The 18,307-nt window shown below is 46.0% G+C and overlaps 2 protein-coding genes across 2 annotated transcripts; both read right to left on the bottom strand.

Annotated features, from left to right (window-relative positions):
- Positions 1-307: 307 nt before the first annotated feature.
- LOC134489836 (gastrula zinc finger protein XlCGF49.1-like) lies at positions 308-1,220 on the bottom strand. Its single transcript, XM_063292702.1, has one exon. The coding sequence runs from the start codon at positions 1,218-1,220 to the stop codon at positions 453-455; it is 768 nt and encodes a 255-aa protein (XP_063148772.1). The 3' UTR covers positions 308-452.
- Positions 1,221-4,817: 3,597 nt separating this feature from the next.
- On the bottom strand, positions 4,818-5,686 carry LOC134489835 (zinc finger and SCAN domain-containing protein 30-like). The gene has a single exon (XM_063292701.1). It carries the CDS (start codon positions 5,565-5,567, stop codon positions 4,818-4,820), a length of 750 nt encoding a protein of 249 aa, XP_063148771.1. The 5' UTR covers positions 5,568-5,686.
- Between the last annotated feature and the right edge of the window lie 12,621 nt (positions 5,687-18,307).

Here is an 18,307-nt window from a genome sequence, read left to right as displayed (position 1 = left end):
CATGGCTGGCTGGGGAATTCCGGGAGTTGAAGTCCGCACATCTTAAAGTTGCTAAGGTTCAGAAACAGTGTTCTAAGGAGGGATTGCACCCACTGCTGTTATCTTAGGTGTGAAATTATCTTCTGTGGAAGACGTTTCCATTTGTAATAAGTCCCTGGGTCAGCAGAATCCATTTCTTCTTTTCTTTTCTTCTCCAGGATGGGTTTGGGGGAAGAATCCACGAAAGAAACAGGAACTCTGCCAAGCCCCATTTCTCATGGAGTTCTCACTCAAAGCAAAAACACCTCCGCTGCCCCTCATTGCTGATTTGTTTTTATTTAGAAAGCTGTCATTACGGTTTGGAATTATACCTTCCTGCACATTTTGCTGCACCCATGAAGGTTTCCTTCGAGACGTTTGTGGTTTTCCTCTAAACGAGTTTCATCCACCCGCAGGACCAGCCCAGGCCTGGGCTAAAATGTCCTCCTCAGACCTATGTGGGTTTTCTCGTGGGCACTAAGGCCTGCCTTTTGGCTGAAACGCCTCTCGCAGTGAGCGCACTTGTACGGCTTCTCTCCCGTGTGCAGCCTCATGTGGGTCATGAGATTCCCCTTCTGGTTGAACCCCTTCCCGCACTCGGAGCAGACAAAGGGATTCTCGCCCATGTGGATCCTCTCGTGGATAAGAAGCCTGGATCGCTCCGGGAAGCTCTTCCCGCAGTGAATGCATTTGTAGGGTTTCTCCCCGCTGTGCAGCCTCTCATGGATGGTCAAGTAGTGCTTCTGGCTGAAGCTCTTTCCACAGTCCAGACACCTATACAGTCTCTCTCCCGCGTGCGCGCGGACGTGCTCCTGCAAGACTGGACCAGATCCAAAGTTTCGGCCGCAGTAGCAGCAGTTAAACGAAGATGGTCCGCAATGGATGCTCAGAAGCTCCTTGAAACTTGAAGCGCAGCTGAAGCTTTTATCACAGTGGGAACATTTTGTGCTTCCCGGTCCCGCGTAAACTCCCTCCTGGGTTACAAGGGCCTGGGTGGGAATCAAGCTGCTCCCGCCATGTGAAGATAGATAGGATTTCCCGGCCGTGTCTATATTCTGATGCTTCAGAAGATCAGAGCTTTGTCCAAAGTCCCCTCCGTGGTCCAACTTGGTGTGCTGCCCCTTTCCTCTCTGCTGTTCTGTGGCACTGCCCACCGAAAATAGTCCTGTCCGTCCCCTTCTCAGGACCCAGCTCCTGCCCATTCCCCACTTCGTTCCGACCTTCCAATGTTCCTCCATTCTTACAGTATTGGAAGTCCTTTTTTGTTCCCAGAGAAACATCCTTGAGTTGTTCTTGTCCTTTGTGATGAATGGAATCCACCTCTTTCTCCCATGCCTGCTTATTATCTGCAGAATGAAAACAGAGATTCTTAACCAGGATCTGTACCCCTCAACTTTTGAAACAGAAACAGCATAGATCAGTAACAGAGCACTCCGGCAGATGGAGGGAGCCATATGATTTCTTGATCATACTAAGCTTCCAAGTAAAATGGTTGTGATGTTGCCTCAGGAACAAATAATAACTTATTTGCCATTTGGAAGTTGGAGGAATTCCTTTGGGATAATTTGGAGGGGAGGCGTTGGAAAAAACACATAGACTTTGGAAGATGACAGTGATAGACATATGGATATTTTGGGACTGATTTTATAAATAACTGTAGTTTAATTTTTTTTAGCATTTTAAGTTGCTCAAAGGCTGGTGAGTTGGCAACACACAAATTACTGGAATAAAATAATAAAGTGGATGGTCTGTAAATACCTCTGCAACATTATATCAGCATTTTATAAAAAACACCATGTACTGTTTTGCTCTTCATTTAAAGCAGCTTGCACCTTTCAAAAACATCTTTGATTTTTTTAAAGGTTTGGTTTGAAAACAGCACTCCACCTTGACAGGGCTACCGCACCCTGAAATATGCTTTTAAAAATAGACAAAGGTGAACATGCTTGGCACTAGATCTTTCAGAGTAAAGCTTAGCATCCCACTGATGGCATTTGATGAAGGGGACTCTAGTCCAAAGTCTTGTGGCTGCAACAGAAGAAAAGGAACTGGAGCGGAAACTTCCAAGAGACATGGAGCCTTACTCAGCCATGTTGCCTCCTTGCCCTGTCCTTCCTTGGCTTCTCTGCTGACCTGGGCAGTCCTGAAATCCAGCAGAAGAACCTGGCCTATCTCAGAAGATTCCTCAGCCTCCTCTGCATGTGGTCTAGGCACCTGAAAGAGCAGCGAGGAGAGAATGCATTGAGAAGGTGGGACTTGAAAGCAGGGAGGTGGCTGATGTCAGTGAGCCTTTTCCATTCAGGATGAATGAAAAGAACCTGTCTAGGAATCACCAGTGCCTACAGAGGGGGGCTCAGTCAAAATTGGCAACATGGTGGACATAGCTTCCAGTAATCAATTCAACTTACGACAGTCATAGACCAGTACAAGCAGAGTGCTCAGTGAATATGTATAAATCTATCTGAATAGATGGTAAACAAAATAAAATTTAAGACCACGTTAAAATACATGTATAAAACCATCTAACTAACATCTATGAGTGAGGTCCAGGGTGCGGTCTATATTTAAATTATAAAATAAACCCTGAAACTGTATAAAGTATAATAATATCTACAATTACAAAAAAGTGATATATCTAAAATTTAAATGAATTACAGTTCCATAGGATGTGTTTGGCTATGGAAAATTGGCCCATCAGGGTCTGGCAGATCTTCCAGGCTGCTGCACCAGACCTAGCTACGTGGTGGACGCAGCATTGTGATGCAACGGGGGCTGCCTCACAACGGTACGTCTACCATCGTGCCAACGTCGATCTCTCCTAGGGGGTGCTGCTGCCTAGAATCCTGGAAGCCAAGTCTTTAAAAGTATGTCTGTTTTTTTTTTCTTGATTAAATATATAGGAGAAACAGAAAGAAACGAACAGTACAGGAAGTTATAAAACAAAAAAGGGGATTAATTTGATTTGTTCAGTTTAGGGGCTGCCCAACTCCAAAAGGCTCGAAGTATGACAGTTAAAGGAAACTAATAGAAGAAGAAGACAAAAACAGGGCATGTGTTAATGGATGCATACATGAACACATGTAACATTTCACATCAGCACGCTAGCCAATCTTGGATCCTAGCACCTTTGTCAATCTTCCCAGTTTAAAAAGTCCTGAGAATTTGAGGAGGGGAGCTGGGAGGAGGGAGTGTTCAATATGCAGGAATGAAGAAATTCAGGCTTTTTATCTAGGTTAGTCTCGGTTCAAGAATCCAACAGAGTGGATTAGACTGTAACCGAGTAGAGCCAGTTTGGTCTAGTGCAGTGCTTCTCAACCTTGGCAGCTGGAAGATGTGTGGACTTCAACCCCCAGAATTCTCCAGCCAGGATGCTGGCTGGGGAATTCTGGGGGTTGAAGTCCACACATCTTCCAGCTGCCAAGGTTGAGAAGCACTGGTGTAGTGGTTAAGGCACCAAGCTAGAATCCAGGAGGCTGTGAGTTCCAGTCCCACCTTAGGCATGACAGCCGGCTGGGTGACCTTGGGCCAGTCCCTCCCTCTCAGGCCAAGAGCCAATCAGGCGTGGTATGAGAGTTCTAATCCCGCCTCAGGCATGAAAGCCAGCTGGGTGACCTTGGGCCAGTCCTTCTCTCTCAGCCCAAGAGCCAATCAGGCGTGGTATGAGAGTTCTAGTCCCGCCTCAGGCATGAAAGCCGGCTGGGTGACCTTGGGCCAGTCCCTCTCTCTCAGCCCAAGAGCCAATCAGGCGTGGTATGAGAGTTCTAGTCCCGCCTCAGGCATGAAAGCCAGCTGGGTGACCTTGGGCCAGTCCCTCTTTCTCAGCCCAGCCCACCTCACAGGGTTGTTGTTGTGGGGGGAAAAGGAGGAAGAAGGAGTATTGGGTATGTTCCCCGCTTTGAGTTATTTATAAAGATAATAAAGGCAGGATAGAAAAAAATCTAAAAAAAAAGGGTGCCAAAAAAGCAAGACACGGAGAGAGAGATGGAATGAAAACCTCACAGAACTGACTCTTGAGGACCCAGCACACTCCATAGGTACTGAATTCACTCACTGCTGAAGTGGCAGCCATCTATACTGCAACATCTCGTTGCGACTCAGACTTTTAAACCTAGATCAGTTTTAAAAGAGGAAATGCTGTCGGTCTGCTGATGGGCAGTGCTTGCCCAGGCCACAAAGTACGGCAATAAATCTTGAGTTATGCCTGGTTTGAGGAAGGCTAACCTGGGGTCCTATGTAGCTCCATCATTGGGCTGGAGAAGGTTCCTCCAGAGCAGGGGCATCCATGGTGTACAGGTAGTCCTCACTTAACAACCATTTGTTTAGTGATGATTCAGACTTATGACGGTGCTGAAAAATGGTGCTGAAAAAAATGACTTGCAACCACTCCTCACACTTACGTTGCATCTCCATGGTCACGTGATCAAAATTCAGGCACTTGGCGACCGGTTCGCATTTATGACTATTGCAACATCCCATGGTCACAAGATTACCATTTTCAACCTTCCCGGCTGGCTTCTGGCAAACAAAATCAATGGGGAACCGTGTGATTCGCTTAACAACCACGTGGTTCTCTTAACGCCTGTGGCAATTTGCTTAACGACCATCACAAAAAAGATTGTGAAATTGGGTCAGAGTCGCTTAATGACTGCTTCACTTAGCAACTGAAATTTCGGTCCCAATTGTGGTTGTTAAACGAGGACTACCTGTGCAGTGAGAGATGCAGAATATAAAGGGACGGTCACAGCCACCACCTTGCTGCTTTTAACCCCACCCAACGCCCCAGCTTCAGGGCCCTAAGGTCATCCTCCTCCCACCTTTTGCTCCACTTTCTTGGCCTCGTGCCACTTCACCAGGAAGTCCTCTGCCAGGGCCACCGCCTGGGTGCAGCTGCCTGGTTGATGGTTCCGCACCCAACTCTGCATGGCTGCTGGCAGGATGCTCAGAAACTGCTCCAGGATCAGCAGCTCCAAGATCTCATCCTTGGTGTGTCTCTCGATTTTCAGCCACTGGCAGCTGAGCTCCCGCAGTTGCCCGCAAACACCTCTTGGCCCTTCCGCATCCCGATAGCGGAGTTCCCGGAAGTGCTGGCGTCGCCTCTCCCGTGTGGCGGCCTCTTCCTCCAAGATGGCCGCCTTCACCTTCCCATAGTCCCCCTTCTCTTTAGCGCAGAGGCTGCCAAAGGCTTGCTCAGCCTCTCCACTCAGGGCTGGCCGGAGAAAGGTCACCCACTTCTCCCGAGGCCACCGGCACGCGGTGGCGACTTGCTCGAAGGAGGCCAGGAAGGCCTTGGCGTCGTCCCAGGGCATGGGCCGCTCATACATCTGTGAAGCCCCCCACTCCAAGTCGGGCGCCTGCAGGGTCCTGAGGAACTCCTGCCACTGGGCCTCCCAGAGGTCCTGCAGGCCCTCAGTGGGTTCCTGCTTCACGGGAGGCAGAGGGGCCTCCATCAGAAGCTCTTCAGCGTTGCCCATCTGTGCCACCAGTGGGGCTTTGGGCAGACCCTCCAGTCTTTCCCACACACTAGGCCCAGTTGCCTCCTGCTCCTCCATTCGGGAAACGGAAGTTGACGCCCCTTTCTTCCAACTGTTTTGTTTTCCAGGCTCCCAGCACTTCTGATGGCTGTGCAGACCTGCTGGCTGGAAAATAACAGGAGACTCTTTAATTGACCTGCAGGGGAAAGAAGGGATGTCTTCAGTCACGGAGGGAGGGAGGTGCTACAGGTAGTCCTCCCTGACCGACTTCTCGTTCAGCAACCGTTCGAAGTTACAACGGCACTGAAAAAGATTTTCAACCAATCCCCGAAGTTGCAGCCATCGTGGCATCCGTGCGGTCACGTGATCACAATTTGGGCATTTGGCAACCAGCGTGCATTTACGACAGTCACAGCGTCCCACGGTCATGTGTTTGCCATTTGTGAGCTTCACAGCAAGCTGCTGACAAGCAAAGTCAATGAAGCAGCCAGCAAGAGGTCACAAGTCACAGTCACGCAACATCGTGCTTAGTGACCACGGGTGATGCACTTCACGACTGCAGCAGGAACTGCTGCTCTCCGAGCTGTGTTGTTTTCTTGCAGACGTTTCATTGCCAGACTAGGCAACATCTTCAGTGCAAAGAGGGAGTGGGCCTTGCTCTCAGTTTATATACTGTGGTGTGTCTAGCTTGTGTTGGTAGAGAGAGCAAGGCCCTCTCCCTCTTTGCACTGAAGAGGTTGCCTAGTCTGGCAATGAAACGTCTGCAAGAAAACAACATGGCTCGGAGAGCAGCAAGGACTTCACAGTTCAACCCTGAGCTACAAATATTCGCTTTGATTGGAACTGACATAGTAAGTTGGGTGCGGTCACATGATGTTTCATTTTACGACCATATCGCTTAGCATCGGAGCTGCCAGTCCTAATTGCAGTCAGTAAGTGAGGACTACTTGTACTAATGGCAAAAAGCAGGAACAAAACATCATGGATATTATTTCTCAAAGGCTCTGAGCTATGCTGTTCCCTGTTTTAACAATTTTAAAACAAGTGAGATAATTGGTTTTTTTTGAGATATAACCCAATGTTAGCTAGGTACTAGGTGCCATCACCTGCTGTGATGAAAAATTTAACACATGGCCTGTTTATTGTGGTTAATCTATTCAATCTAATGAATTTAAATGTATGTTCAATTAGCTTAAACATATATTTGAGAAAATCAAATTTAATTTTTATCATGTCCCCTGACGCTTACTTCTCTTGGCTCTGCCACTTTATGAAATGTGACCCTCAGCTTGCTCCTCAAAAGCCATATCTGGTTCTTGGTTCAATAAAAGATTGCTCTGCTTTCTACTCCAGAAAGCATATAAGGTAGCCAATACAGAATGTTGGTAGCAGAGGTACTTAACCAATTTTGCCTAAAAGAGGACAATATGTATGCTGCAAAAGTTGTACGAGGAAGAAACAACTTTCTATCAGTTAGGATAACATTAAGCTCACAAGGCAGATGAGGAAATATGAAGGGACAGCAGGCTGACACACACTAGGATGCTTTTTACACATACTTTTTAACACAACGTTTATATTATATTTATGCTGTTGTGGAGGTGTATGGAGAAAACGATGGTATGTGGACACCAGAAAGACTGGAAGAACTGAGAAAGAAACTGAGGATTGCTCCACCTTGATGGTTTTTTGAATATAAGAGCAGGGAGAGAGGATCTCTGTGAGGTTTTCAAGATTCTGTTATTATACTTTGCAACAATAGAGTAAAGCTCCAGGAGTCTTTGTAGTCTCTTTCCTGACCTGGTCCACCTCAAAGGGCTGACAGCTACGCACGCTGCCTTGGAATGGTCCCATGGCCCTTAAATTTAATATACTAGATTAACATTCCGTTTAAAATATATCTACTAAGCTACAATACTGAACTTCCTTCTTTATCTCAGAAGAAGCATGAAGCAGCACAGCCTAAATTAATTCACCGACAGGGAGAAAGCAGACATTGACCCAATCCTACCTAAAGAGAGAGACGGAGCAGATTGCACGAGGGGTGCACTGATCTGCTTCACAAAGTGTGGCCATAAAAGGGACCATCAGTGGAATTTTACGGAGGGGTGCATGTCTTGCAGTGATTGGTAAGCTGCCTAGTTTAACGGAATACAATTTCCTCCACTGCAGAAAGGATGTGAACTACAAGTAGCAAATTCAAAGATTCTCATCTTGCTCTGACTCGTTCTGTTTACCACCAACAATAAAGGAACCAGCAGTCAAAAATACGCCATAAACTAGCACTTGGTAGAGCAGCCATGAAGGCCTGGGAAAAGAGATTCAGATGCTGTGATGCGTCTATATCAACAAAGATCAGGACCGTGCACATCACGGTATTCCCTCTGACACTCTGTGGAAGCAAAAGTTGGACTTTGAAGAAGCAGGATAGGAAGAGTATTGTATTGATGCTCATGAACTTTGGGGTTGGAGAAGACTCCTGAGGAGACCGTGGGCAGCCAAGAAGACAAAGCGACGGATCACAGAACAAATCACCCCAGAGTTCTCACTTGAGGCACAAAGGGCCAGGCTCAGATTATCCTACTTCGGGCACACGATGTGAAGACCCCGCTCTCTGGAGGAGGCTCTGATGCTGGGAAAGTGGAAGGAAAGGGAAGAAGAGCAGGACCAGCAGCAAGGGGGGTGGACGCAGCTACAATGGCCATGAGAGAACTGTTGGAAGACCTGAAGGACCGGGCTAGGGGTAGATACAGTGACCCTACATCCTTTATTATTTTATAATTATTACATATAAATAAATGTAATGATTAAAAAAGAGTCTCTCCTTGTGGGGGAGATGGGCGGTGACAAAAATTCGATAAATAAATCAATCAATAAAATTTATAATTATATATTATAAAGGACAGTCCTTTATTTCAGAAAGCTGCCCTTTACATTTATTCAACTGAAGCATTTACTGTCTTGGTTTTGCTCTTGAATTTTCCTCTGTAAAGCAAAGTGATAACCAATTTTTAAAATATGCTTCCGAACCTCTTTTAGATTTGCCCCCTTTTCAGATTTGCCCTTTATGTTTCCCAAGAAAATACAGTCACTGTAAGGATAGGTCGTCATGGAGAAAATCTGTGTGGTTGCTGGCAGTCAAAAAAGACTTGATGGCACATCGTCAATCAAAAACTCCAAATATCACTCCTAAGAGACTGGCTACACAGGGCAAACCAGTATGTTTATAAACGGAAAGGCAAGTGCACTATCACGATTTCCTAATGGAACCTCCAGATCCAGCTGCAGACTACCATAAAGTTTCTGATGCAAAGAATGCATACTTTCCTGGAACGCCTATTCCCATTCCACCCCTAGCAGTATTTCTCTCCAGTCGCCTCCGCCCGTCTCTTGTACAGCCTCTCCTGGAATGTCTTGTTCTCCCTCAGCCTCTCTTTCAAAGCCAGAACATCCCACCCACCCCCTATTTTTTTCAACAACTCACTTCTCCCTGCAGTGAAATGCCTCCACCCTCTAAGCCAGAGGAGACTCTTCCACAGATGCGGAGTGTTGCCAAAGCTAAGAAGATACAGTTTTCAAAAGTATGATTCCCACCAGGAAAAGGTGGGGAAAAGGGCACCGGAAGTGGCTTCACCCGCTCTTCTGCACGGGCACTTCCGGTAGTTTTCTGCAAGCAAAGGGAGACCAAGGATTCTCCTTTGTCCGGTCTAGGAGAATTCAACTCAATGGACTTAACCCGTTCGGGGCATCTCTGAGCTAATACTGTACTTGGTGCATTTATTTATTCCCTGACTTTGTGTCTCTCCGATGTGTTGGACTACAATTCACTGTCAGCCACCTAGCTGAGGATGATGGATATGAGTCACTGGGTGAGTGGCGTCCCTATAAATTTAATTAATAAAATATTGTCACCTGGCATCTTTAGGTGGGTGGGCTCTGGGTTGCAGAAGGCTAGCCCAGGGTGTGTTAAAAGTGGCTTCAGATCAAGCTCCCCGCTGTAACACAGGTGTCTATTTAGTTTCCTTGGTTGCACATTGGACATGGTGCACCGCTGTTTTCCTCTGGTGTGTTTTCCACCTTCCCAGTCTAGTCTATAACCTTGAGATTTCCTAGTGGTCTCCCATCTGAATACAATTAGTTCCCCAATAACAGTGTAACAGAGTGTGTTGGAAAGTACTGTGGATATTTTCTCATGGTTTGCACCCATCACACTCCTAATCAATCCCTATATTCAGAGCACAGCAACCACAGATGCTTCTCAATTCAGCCAACATAAAAAAAAACAATTAATTGACAAACGGGGATAATGGGCAGGCAAAAGCAGGGGGAGAAATAGGAACAAAAGGCATTAATTTACATTTTCTGTCTATCCACGGGAGTTCAAAAAAGCCAAGACGGGGGCTGTGAGCATGCAATCGAAGCCCCGTGCCTTCTCATGTGCATGGCGCATGCGATGCACATCAAAAAGTGGCAGGACTTCAAGGAGAAGGACTTCAAGACCATGTTGACTTTTTAAAATTCCTCTAGACTTGTGAAGATAAAGGGCGGAAAGGGGAGCAGTGCAAGTTACCTTTAGTGCTTTGGAGAAAGGGCGGCATGCATGTATCATTAGCCACTCTGAGTGTCCTCTTGGGAGAAAGATCATTATAAATAAATCATAATTATCATAGTAATAATTTAGGCAAACAAAAAACCTCAGAACAAACAAAGTATGTTTGTTTAGTATTATCCCAAGTTCTCCTTCCACAATTATGGATTACTGTTTCTTGCTTGGGAGTGCAGCCTCTTCAGTGATGGCTTCAAAAGTGCGATTATTTCCCCTCCTCTCAGTCAGACCAGCATCCATCTCTCCCTTGTTCAGTTTCAGTTTTAATCCTATTACAGGTAGTCCTCACTTAATGACCATTTGTTTCATAATGGTTCAGACTTATGACAGTGCTGAAAAAACCAACGTACAACTGGTGCTCACATGACTGTCACAGCTCCCCACAGTGACATGATCATGATTTGGGTACTTAGCAACTGGTTCACATTTATGACCGTCACAGCATCCCATGGTCATGATTGCCATTTTCGACCTTCCCAGCTGGCTTCTGGCAAGCAAAATCAATGGGGAACCGTGTGATTCACTTAACAACCACATGGTTCACTTAATAACCATGGTGATTCGCTTAGTAACTGCCACAAAAAAGGTCATAAAATTGGGTTGGAATCACTTAATGACCACTTTGCTTAGCAACTGAAATTCCAGTCTCAATTGTGGTCGTTAAGCGAGGACTACCTGTACTTTTTTGAAAGGTCTGTCAGCCACTCAGCCTCAGGAGTGGCTGGAGTGGCATACAGGCCTAATATTCTGCAGAAAAATCTATCTATGTCATTGCTAATGTCATTGACCCTTGACTTTGTGGTGCATAATTCTTCAATAAGCTGAGCAAAATAAACTTTAAAATAAAATAAATGTCTCCACTTTGCACTCCTGGAGGAAAGGTAGGCTTTAAATTTCATTAATGGATTAATAGAAAGCCAGTTTGGTCTAGTGGTTAAGATTCTGGGCTAGAAACCAGGAGGCTGTGAGTTCTAGTCCTGCCTGAGGCATGAAAGCCGGCTGGGTGACCTTGGGCCAATCCCTCCCTCTCAGCCCAAGTGGGTGCAATGCAGACTAGCCTCCTCATGGTGCAATGTGACTTGTCATGGCTAAATAGTCTACACATCTGGCTGCTGGACCTCACAAGGATTTCCCAGCAAGAAAAAGCAGCATGAACACCAAACTGTTATGCCATATGATTAAAAAAAAAATCAGATTAATACAACTGGCAGGTGTGGGGGGAAATGCCTTATTTAGCTCAAGGGAATTAATTTCTTATTGCAGGAATTTTTTGGACATCCCCCTGGGAGGTGTCATACCCTGCGGTCCCTCTTGGGAACTGATTTGATTATGTATCATCAAATCGGTGTTGACTCTTGGTGACCACATGGACAGATTTTCTCCATGACTACAAAAGCAAATTAAAGCACAAAATTGTGTCATTCCGCAAAAAATGCCCGCAACAATGGCAGAGCAGAGCCATCGCTGCCAATCCTCACCCCGCCTTCCCAGTCAAGCAACCTGGCCCTGTAAGAGTTAAGTCATCTGAATTAGATTCCTAGAGAGGTGGGCAATGAGGTGGGAGGGACATCCAATCTCAGAAAGGCACTTCTCTCTCTGGCTGTTTCCAGCCTTTCCTTTTCCCCCAAAGACGGATTTCATCGGTCCTGCATCCCTACTTCTTGGGGGGCGGGGGGGGGATGGTGAGCCCCCCCCCGGCCCCCGTGGTGAATTAGGGGAAAGGGAGGCGGTGGGACATGTGCTGGAGGGAAGAGTGGAAGGGGTGTGTGTGTGTGTGAAAGGTGCCCAGCTCAGCCCAGTGCTTTGGAGCCCAGAGGTGGGTTTGCTTGGTGGGCAGGTGTGTGTGTACGATTGCGTGTTCAAAAGACAAGCAAGGCCTCCCTGCTTTTTGCCCCGGGGGCAGCTCCTCCCTTGGGGAGTGCCGCACATGGGCCCCCAAGGGGGTGCATCAACAGTTAACGGGCTTGAGAAAATTCAAGCGCCCTGGATGCAGTGGGAGAACAAAAACTAAATGTATTTAGGAATGTAACCCAAATCAGCTTCAGATTCCCACTCCTTTTTTCTCTTAGAAGAGGCAGAATGAAGTGGGTGAGAAGGTCAGCGGTAGAGTGGAAATGATTGCCATGAGGAGGACCACCACCAGAGAGGAGTGAAGACACGTAGCATCCTTATCCTCCTGAAGACCAATCAGATATCTCTTGGGAAGAAGAACTTGTTTTTTATTTTTTTAATCTTTTTTTTAAAATTCCATTTATATAGCCGCCCATCTCACATGACTCTGGGAGGCTTACAATTAAAATGAATGCGGAGCACTCATTCTCTTCTGTTTCTGTTCCTTGGGAAGATTCAGCTAGTGGAGGCATCTACCCGACCTTGACTGAGCTAGAAACCTAAGCAGTGTCAGCTCTAATTAATATATTTATCAAGAAGTAATCCTCTTAGAATACAGCAGGCCCTGTTTCTACGGAAACCTGATCAGGATGTTCTTCAAGGAGGGCAAATAACACTGTTTGGATGGAGAACTTTCTGGGGGAGTTTGGGTTTGTAAGCTTGCTTGGAAAGTTGAAAAGGCATAGCAAAAGGCAGTAACAAGCCACTTCCATAGCATGCCAAGAGAGCTGCAGGATTGTGTCCAAGCAAGTCTCCAGGGGTTGAGTTCAGCTGACAGTTACTTATCTGGTAGCTCGTAATGTGTTTGAAGCTTCTCAAATAGAAGAAAAAACTAAAACTTGCTATTGAGAGGCATTCTGCATCCCGCATGAACTTATCTCTGTCCTTTTGAACTCATGGCCTTCAATATGATAGCAATTGGTCAGGAAGGCTATAAACTGCATTCAAAAAAAAAATCTGCAATTTAATATTTAGCCAACTCACTTCAACTAGCTAGGTGGATTTAACCTTCTCTGTCTTAAGGATTTATTATTATTATTATTATTAGTTGTTGTTTATTCGTTCAGTCGCTTCCGACTCTTCGTGACTTCATGGACCAGCCCACGCCAGAGCTTCCTGTCGGTCAACACCCCCAGCTCCCCCAGGGACGAGTCCGTCACCTCTAGAATATCATCCATCCACCTTGCCCTTGGTCGGCCCCTCTTCCTTTTGCCCTCCACTCTCCCTAGCATCAGCATCTTCTCCAGGCTGTCCTGTCTTCTCATTATGTGGCCAAAGTATTTCCGTTTTGCCTTTAATATCGTTCCCTCCATGTCATGTTCACCGTTCCAATGTTACCGTTACATTGTAACGTTTCGCATGTCATTTGGCTGATGCGTGTTTTGTCTGGGAGGGGAGGAGGATTCCATCTCGTGGGATTGTTATGTGTTAGCAGCTGGATTGGAATGTGTTTGGGTTATCTCGTGTGTTCAAGGTTCCTTTCCCAGGACATCAGCAGAAACGGTTACCAGCACCTGGGGGGGTGGAGTTTGCTACGGCCGGGCGAGGGGAGGGATTACGTTTTGAGCCGAGGGTTTTTAGTTCGTATTTGGCGCGCTTTTACTCATTCTCAGCTTTCTCTGTATTTGCATACTATTCTTTTAATAAATCAGATATCATTAAGTTACTGCTTGTGAGTCTGAGTCTATTAGAGTAGGCAATCATTACACTCCAGTGAGCAGTCTGGCTTAATTTCCTGGAGGATGGACTGGTTGGATCTTCTGGCAGTCCAAGGCACTCTCAGAATTTTCCTCCAGCACCACAGTTCCAAAGCATCGATCTTCCTTCTCTCAGCCTTCCTTATGGTCCAGCTCTCGCAGCCATATGTTACTACAGGGAACACCATTGCTTTAACTATGCGGACCTTTGTTGTCAGTGTGATGTCTCTGCTCTTAACTATTTTATCGAGATTTGTCATTGCTCTTCTCCCAAGGATTAAGCGTCTTCTGATTTCCTGACTGCAGTCAGCATCCACAGTAATCTTCGCACCTAGAAATACAAAGTCTTTCACTGCTTCTACATTTTCTCCCTCTATTTGCCAGTTATCAATCAAACTGGTTGCCATAATCTTGGTTTTTTTGAGGTTTAGCTGCAAGCCAGGTTTTGCACTTTCTTCTTTCACCTTCATCATAAGGCTCCTCAGTTCCTCTTCGCTTTCAGCCATCAAAGTGGTATCGTCTGCGTATCTGAGATGGTTAATGTTTCTTCCAGCGATTTTAACTCCAGCCTTGGATTCCTCAAGCCCAGCATGTCTCATGATGTGTTCTGCGTACAAGTTGAATAGGTAGGGTGAGAGTATATAGCCCTGCCGTACTCCTTTCCCAATCTTAAACCAGTCTGTTGTTCCGTGGTCTGTTCTTACTGTTGCTACTTGGTCGTTATACAGATTTCTCAGGAGGCAGACAAGATGACTTGGTATCCCCATACCGCTAAGAACTTGCCACAATTTGTTATGGTCCACACAGTCAAAGTCTTTAGAATAGTCAATAAAACAGAAATAGAACTTTTTCTGAAACTCCCTGGCTTTTTCCATTATCCAGCGGATATTGGCAATTTGGTCCCTAGTTCCTCTGCCTTTTCTAAACCCAGCTTGTACATCTGGCAATTCTCGCTCCATGAATTGCTGAAGTCTACCTTGCAGGATCTTGAGCATTACCTTACTGGCATGTGAAATGAGTGCCACTGTTCGATAGTTTGAACATTCTTTTGTGTTTCCCTTTTTTGGTATGGGGATATAAGTTGATTTTTTCCAATCTGATGGCCATTCTTGTGTTTTCCAAATTTGCTGGCATATAGCATGCATTACCTTGACAGCATCATCTTGCAAGATTTTGAACAGTTCAGCTGGGATGCCGTCGTCTCCTGCTGCCTTGTTATTAGCAATGCTTCTTAAGGCCCACTCAACCTCACTCTTCAGGATGTCTGGCTCTAGCTCACTGACCTCACCGTCAAAGCTACCCCCGATATTGTTATCCTTCCTATACAGGTCTTCTGTATATTCTTGCCACCTTTTCTTGATCTCTTCTTCTTCTGTTAGGTCCTTGCCATCTTTGTTTTTGATCAGACCCATTTTTGCCTGGAATTTACCTCCAGTGTTTCTAATTTTCTGGAAGAGGTCTCTTGTCCTTCCTATTCTATTGTCTTCTTCCACTTCCACGCATTGCTTGTTTAAAAATTATTCCTTATCTCTTCTGGCTAACCTCTGGAATTTTGCATTTAATTGGGCATATCTCCCCCTATCACTGTTGCCTTTTGCTTTCCTTCTTTCTTGGGCTACTTCTAGTGTCTCAGCAGACAGCCATTTTGCCTTCTTGGTTTTCTCTTTCTTTGGGATGTATTTTGTTGCCGCCTCCTGAACAATGTTGCGGACTTCTGTCCATAGTTCTTCCGGGACCCTATCTACTAAGTCCAGTCCCTTAAATCTATTCTTCACCTCCACTGCATATTCCTTAGGAATATTAGTGAGCTCATATCTAGCTGATCTGTGGGTCTTCCCTAATCTCTTTAGTCTGATCCTAAATTGTGCAAGAAGAAGTTCGTGATCTGAACTACAGTCAGCTCCAGGTCTTGTTTTTACCGACTGTATAGATGTCCGCCACCTTTGGCTGCAAAGGATGTAATCAATCTGATTTCGGTGTTGTCCATCTGGTGAAGTCCATGTATAAAGCCATCTCTTAGGTTGTTGGAATTATTATTATTATTATTGATTTACTTTTTTGTCCAGGAGCTGGTAAATCTCAGTGAGGAGTGTACACTGCAGGTTTCTGACAAAAGAGTATTGCAGAGGACAAGGTGGCATCAAGGTTGTGGCTTCTCTAAGTAAGGGTCACTCCTAATAGCTAATTCCAGCAGACAGCTGTTAGTTTTATATCTCCTGTTTATTTGATGTGCTTTAAAGATGCCTAATCCATTACTCTGCGCAATATCAGTTATGAGATCCCCCCATTTGATACTCATGATAAGAGCCACATACCACTGCATTTTCTTCATTCTTCCCCTTATCATAGTCATTAAATGATACTATTCAGTCTCAGGCCTTTGTTAACTCCTTTCCTAAAGATGACCGACAGGAAATGGACATCACAGAAGAATCACTTTGGATGCCGGCAGAAGAAAGTTGTAAAGTGAGGGAACAGGAAGGAAGGAAAACAGAATCAGGTCAAGAAAAGATAAATAATCCTTCTGGCTCTTCAAGCAATAGCTGTCAAGATATCTCAGTCCAAGAACAAGTAAGTATAATAGAGGGAAATAGTAGCTGCCAAGTGTGTAAGGAAACTTTCACTTAAAACCCCAGCATCCAGGTTTGTTGCGCAATTCATGTGAAGAAGAAACCATATCAATGTTTGGAGTGTGAAAAAAGCTGCAGCCAGAGTACAGGCCTCATTAAACATCAAAGGATTCACACTGGAGAGAAACCATATCCGTGCCCTGAATGTGAGAAGAGCTTCTATCAAAAGACGGATCTCACGAAGCATCGAAGGATCCACTCTGGATAAAAACCCTATCAATGCTGGGAGTGTGGGAAGAGTTTCAGTCAAAGCACAACCTTCACGAAGCATCGAAGGATCCACATGGGTGAGAAGCCGTATCATTGCTCAAAATGTGGGAGGTGTTTCAGCCAAAGTACGGCACTCACTTGCCATCAGAGAATGCGCACCAGGGAGAAGCTATATATGTGCTTTTCCCACAATCCATACACTCACAGGGTTTCCCTCCTGTGAGAGTCCTCTGGTGTGTCACCAGATTTGACTTCAAACTGAAACTTCCAACATTCCAAGCACTCATATGATTTCTGTCTTTTGTGAGTCTTCTGGTTTATCACCAACTTGTACTTCCAACTGAAACTTTCCTCACAATCCGGACACTCATATGGTTTCTCCCTGGTGTGAGCCATCTTGTGATACACCAGGGTGACATGCCTGGTAAAGCTTTTGCCACATTCAGAGCATTTGTACTGCTTTTCTCTGGTGTGGATCCTCCTGTGCATAATCAGCCGTGATCGCCAATCTCTGATTCTTCCATGTATCTCTCTCTTTTTCTGACATTGAGAAATATCCTCCTTGACGTTTTCATGTAATATTTCAGTTTCACATAGTCAATTTTTCCCAGCTTAAAACTCTCTTCCTGTTTTTCTCTCCCTAAAGATCGGAGGAGTCTGTTTTTCATCCTCCTGTCGATAGAGGGCGATCTAGAAATAAGCAACCCCCGCGCCTAGAAACTGTCAATAGAGTAGCGGCGTCTGTGGTTGCTGAGCACCGACATGCGACGGGAGGGGGAGCTGAAACGATAGAGTATTGGATTGCTAGAGGGGATATTGGAAGAGAGGAGGAGGGCAGGGGAACTTCCTGTTCCGGCTCATGCCTCGGGGGAGAGTGGCGTGGAGTAGCGCTCTGCGGTCTTCCCGGGGCTGGTCGGAGCAGCAGCGGCCGGAAGGTGAGCGGAGGACAGGCGGGAGGAGAGGCCGAGAGCGAGTGGGGCTGCCTCGTTTCCTCCGCGGGGGAGAATCGGATGAGCAACTCCGCTGCAAAATGCCAGCTGCTGCATCTGCCTCCCCTCCCCACATTTTCTTCCACTGGTGCTGCACGCTTTGAAACTGGTGCATCCACTTTTTCGGGAGATTTAGAGGGTCTCCTTCACGTCCGCGTTAACTCCTTGTGATTTTATGGAGATGCTGTTTCCTTGGCAACAATCTGGGACTGAACTGCCACGGCCGTCTCCCGGGATGTTTTTTTACTTCCAAGTCTAGCCAGAAACTCCCATCCATGTATTAACCGGGTTCAACTCTGCTTAACCCAGCACTTTTTTTAAATAGCCATTCAGGACCACTTGGGATGTTCAGGTGCAGAGGTAGTCTTCGCATACCACTTCTTTAGTGACCATTCAAAGTCAGGATGGCGCTGAAAAGGAGTCTTCCAACTGGTCCTGAAACTTGTGGCCCTCCAAGCAATGTGGGTGCTGGCAACCGACGCACATTGACGACGGTGACAGCATCTTGCACTCCCATGATTGCTGTTTGCCACCTTCAGATCCGGCTTCTGACCAGCCAAATCAATGGGGAATCCAGCAGGACGCTGCAAGTCACGGTCATGTGACACTGTTGCCTAGAAACTGAGGCACCCCGAGTTTGGCTGGAGCTGATAAAAACTTGGTCCCTCAATTTGGGAGAGAGACTGACTTTGCAAAGTGGATTTTGCCTACCTGAAAACAGGAATCACAGAGCAATTCAGGGAAAAGCAAAAGCATTTGTTAAGGGGGGGGGGTCAAGTCCTTTTATAGGGTGCAG

The sequence above is a fragment of the Candoia aspera genome, chromosome 2 (genome assembly GCF_035149785.1).
Source record: "Candoia aspera isolate rCanAsp1 chromosome 2, rCanAsp1.hap2, whole genome shotgun sequence".
Taxonomy (NCBI): Eukaryota; Metazoa; Chordata; class Lepidosauria; order Squamata; family Boidae; genus Candoia; species Candoia aspera.
Note: the sequence above shows the minus strand (reverse complement) of the source record. Positions and strands in the feature narration are given on the sequence as shown.

Bases quoted from the DNA above. Each gene is read 5' to 3' on its own strand.
- LOC134489836 (XM_063292702.1), bottom strand. From the start codon at position 1,220: ATGGGCAGGAGCTGGGTCCTGAGAAGGGGACGGACAGGACTATTTTCG.
- LOC134489835 (XM_063292701.1), bottom strand. From the start codon at position 5,567: ATGGAGGAGCAGGAGGCAACTGGGCCTAGTGTGTGGGAAAGACTGGAG.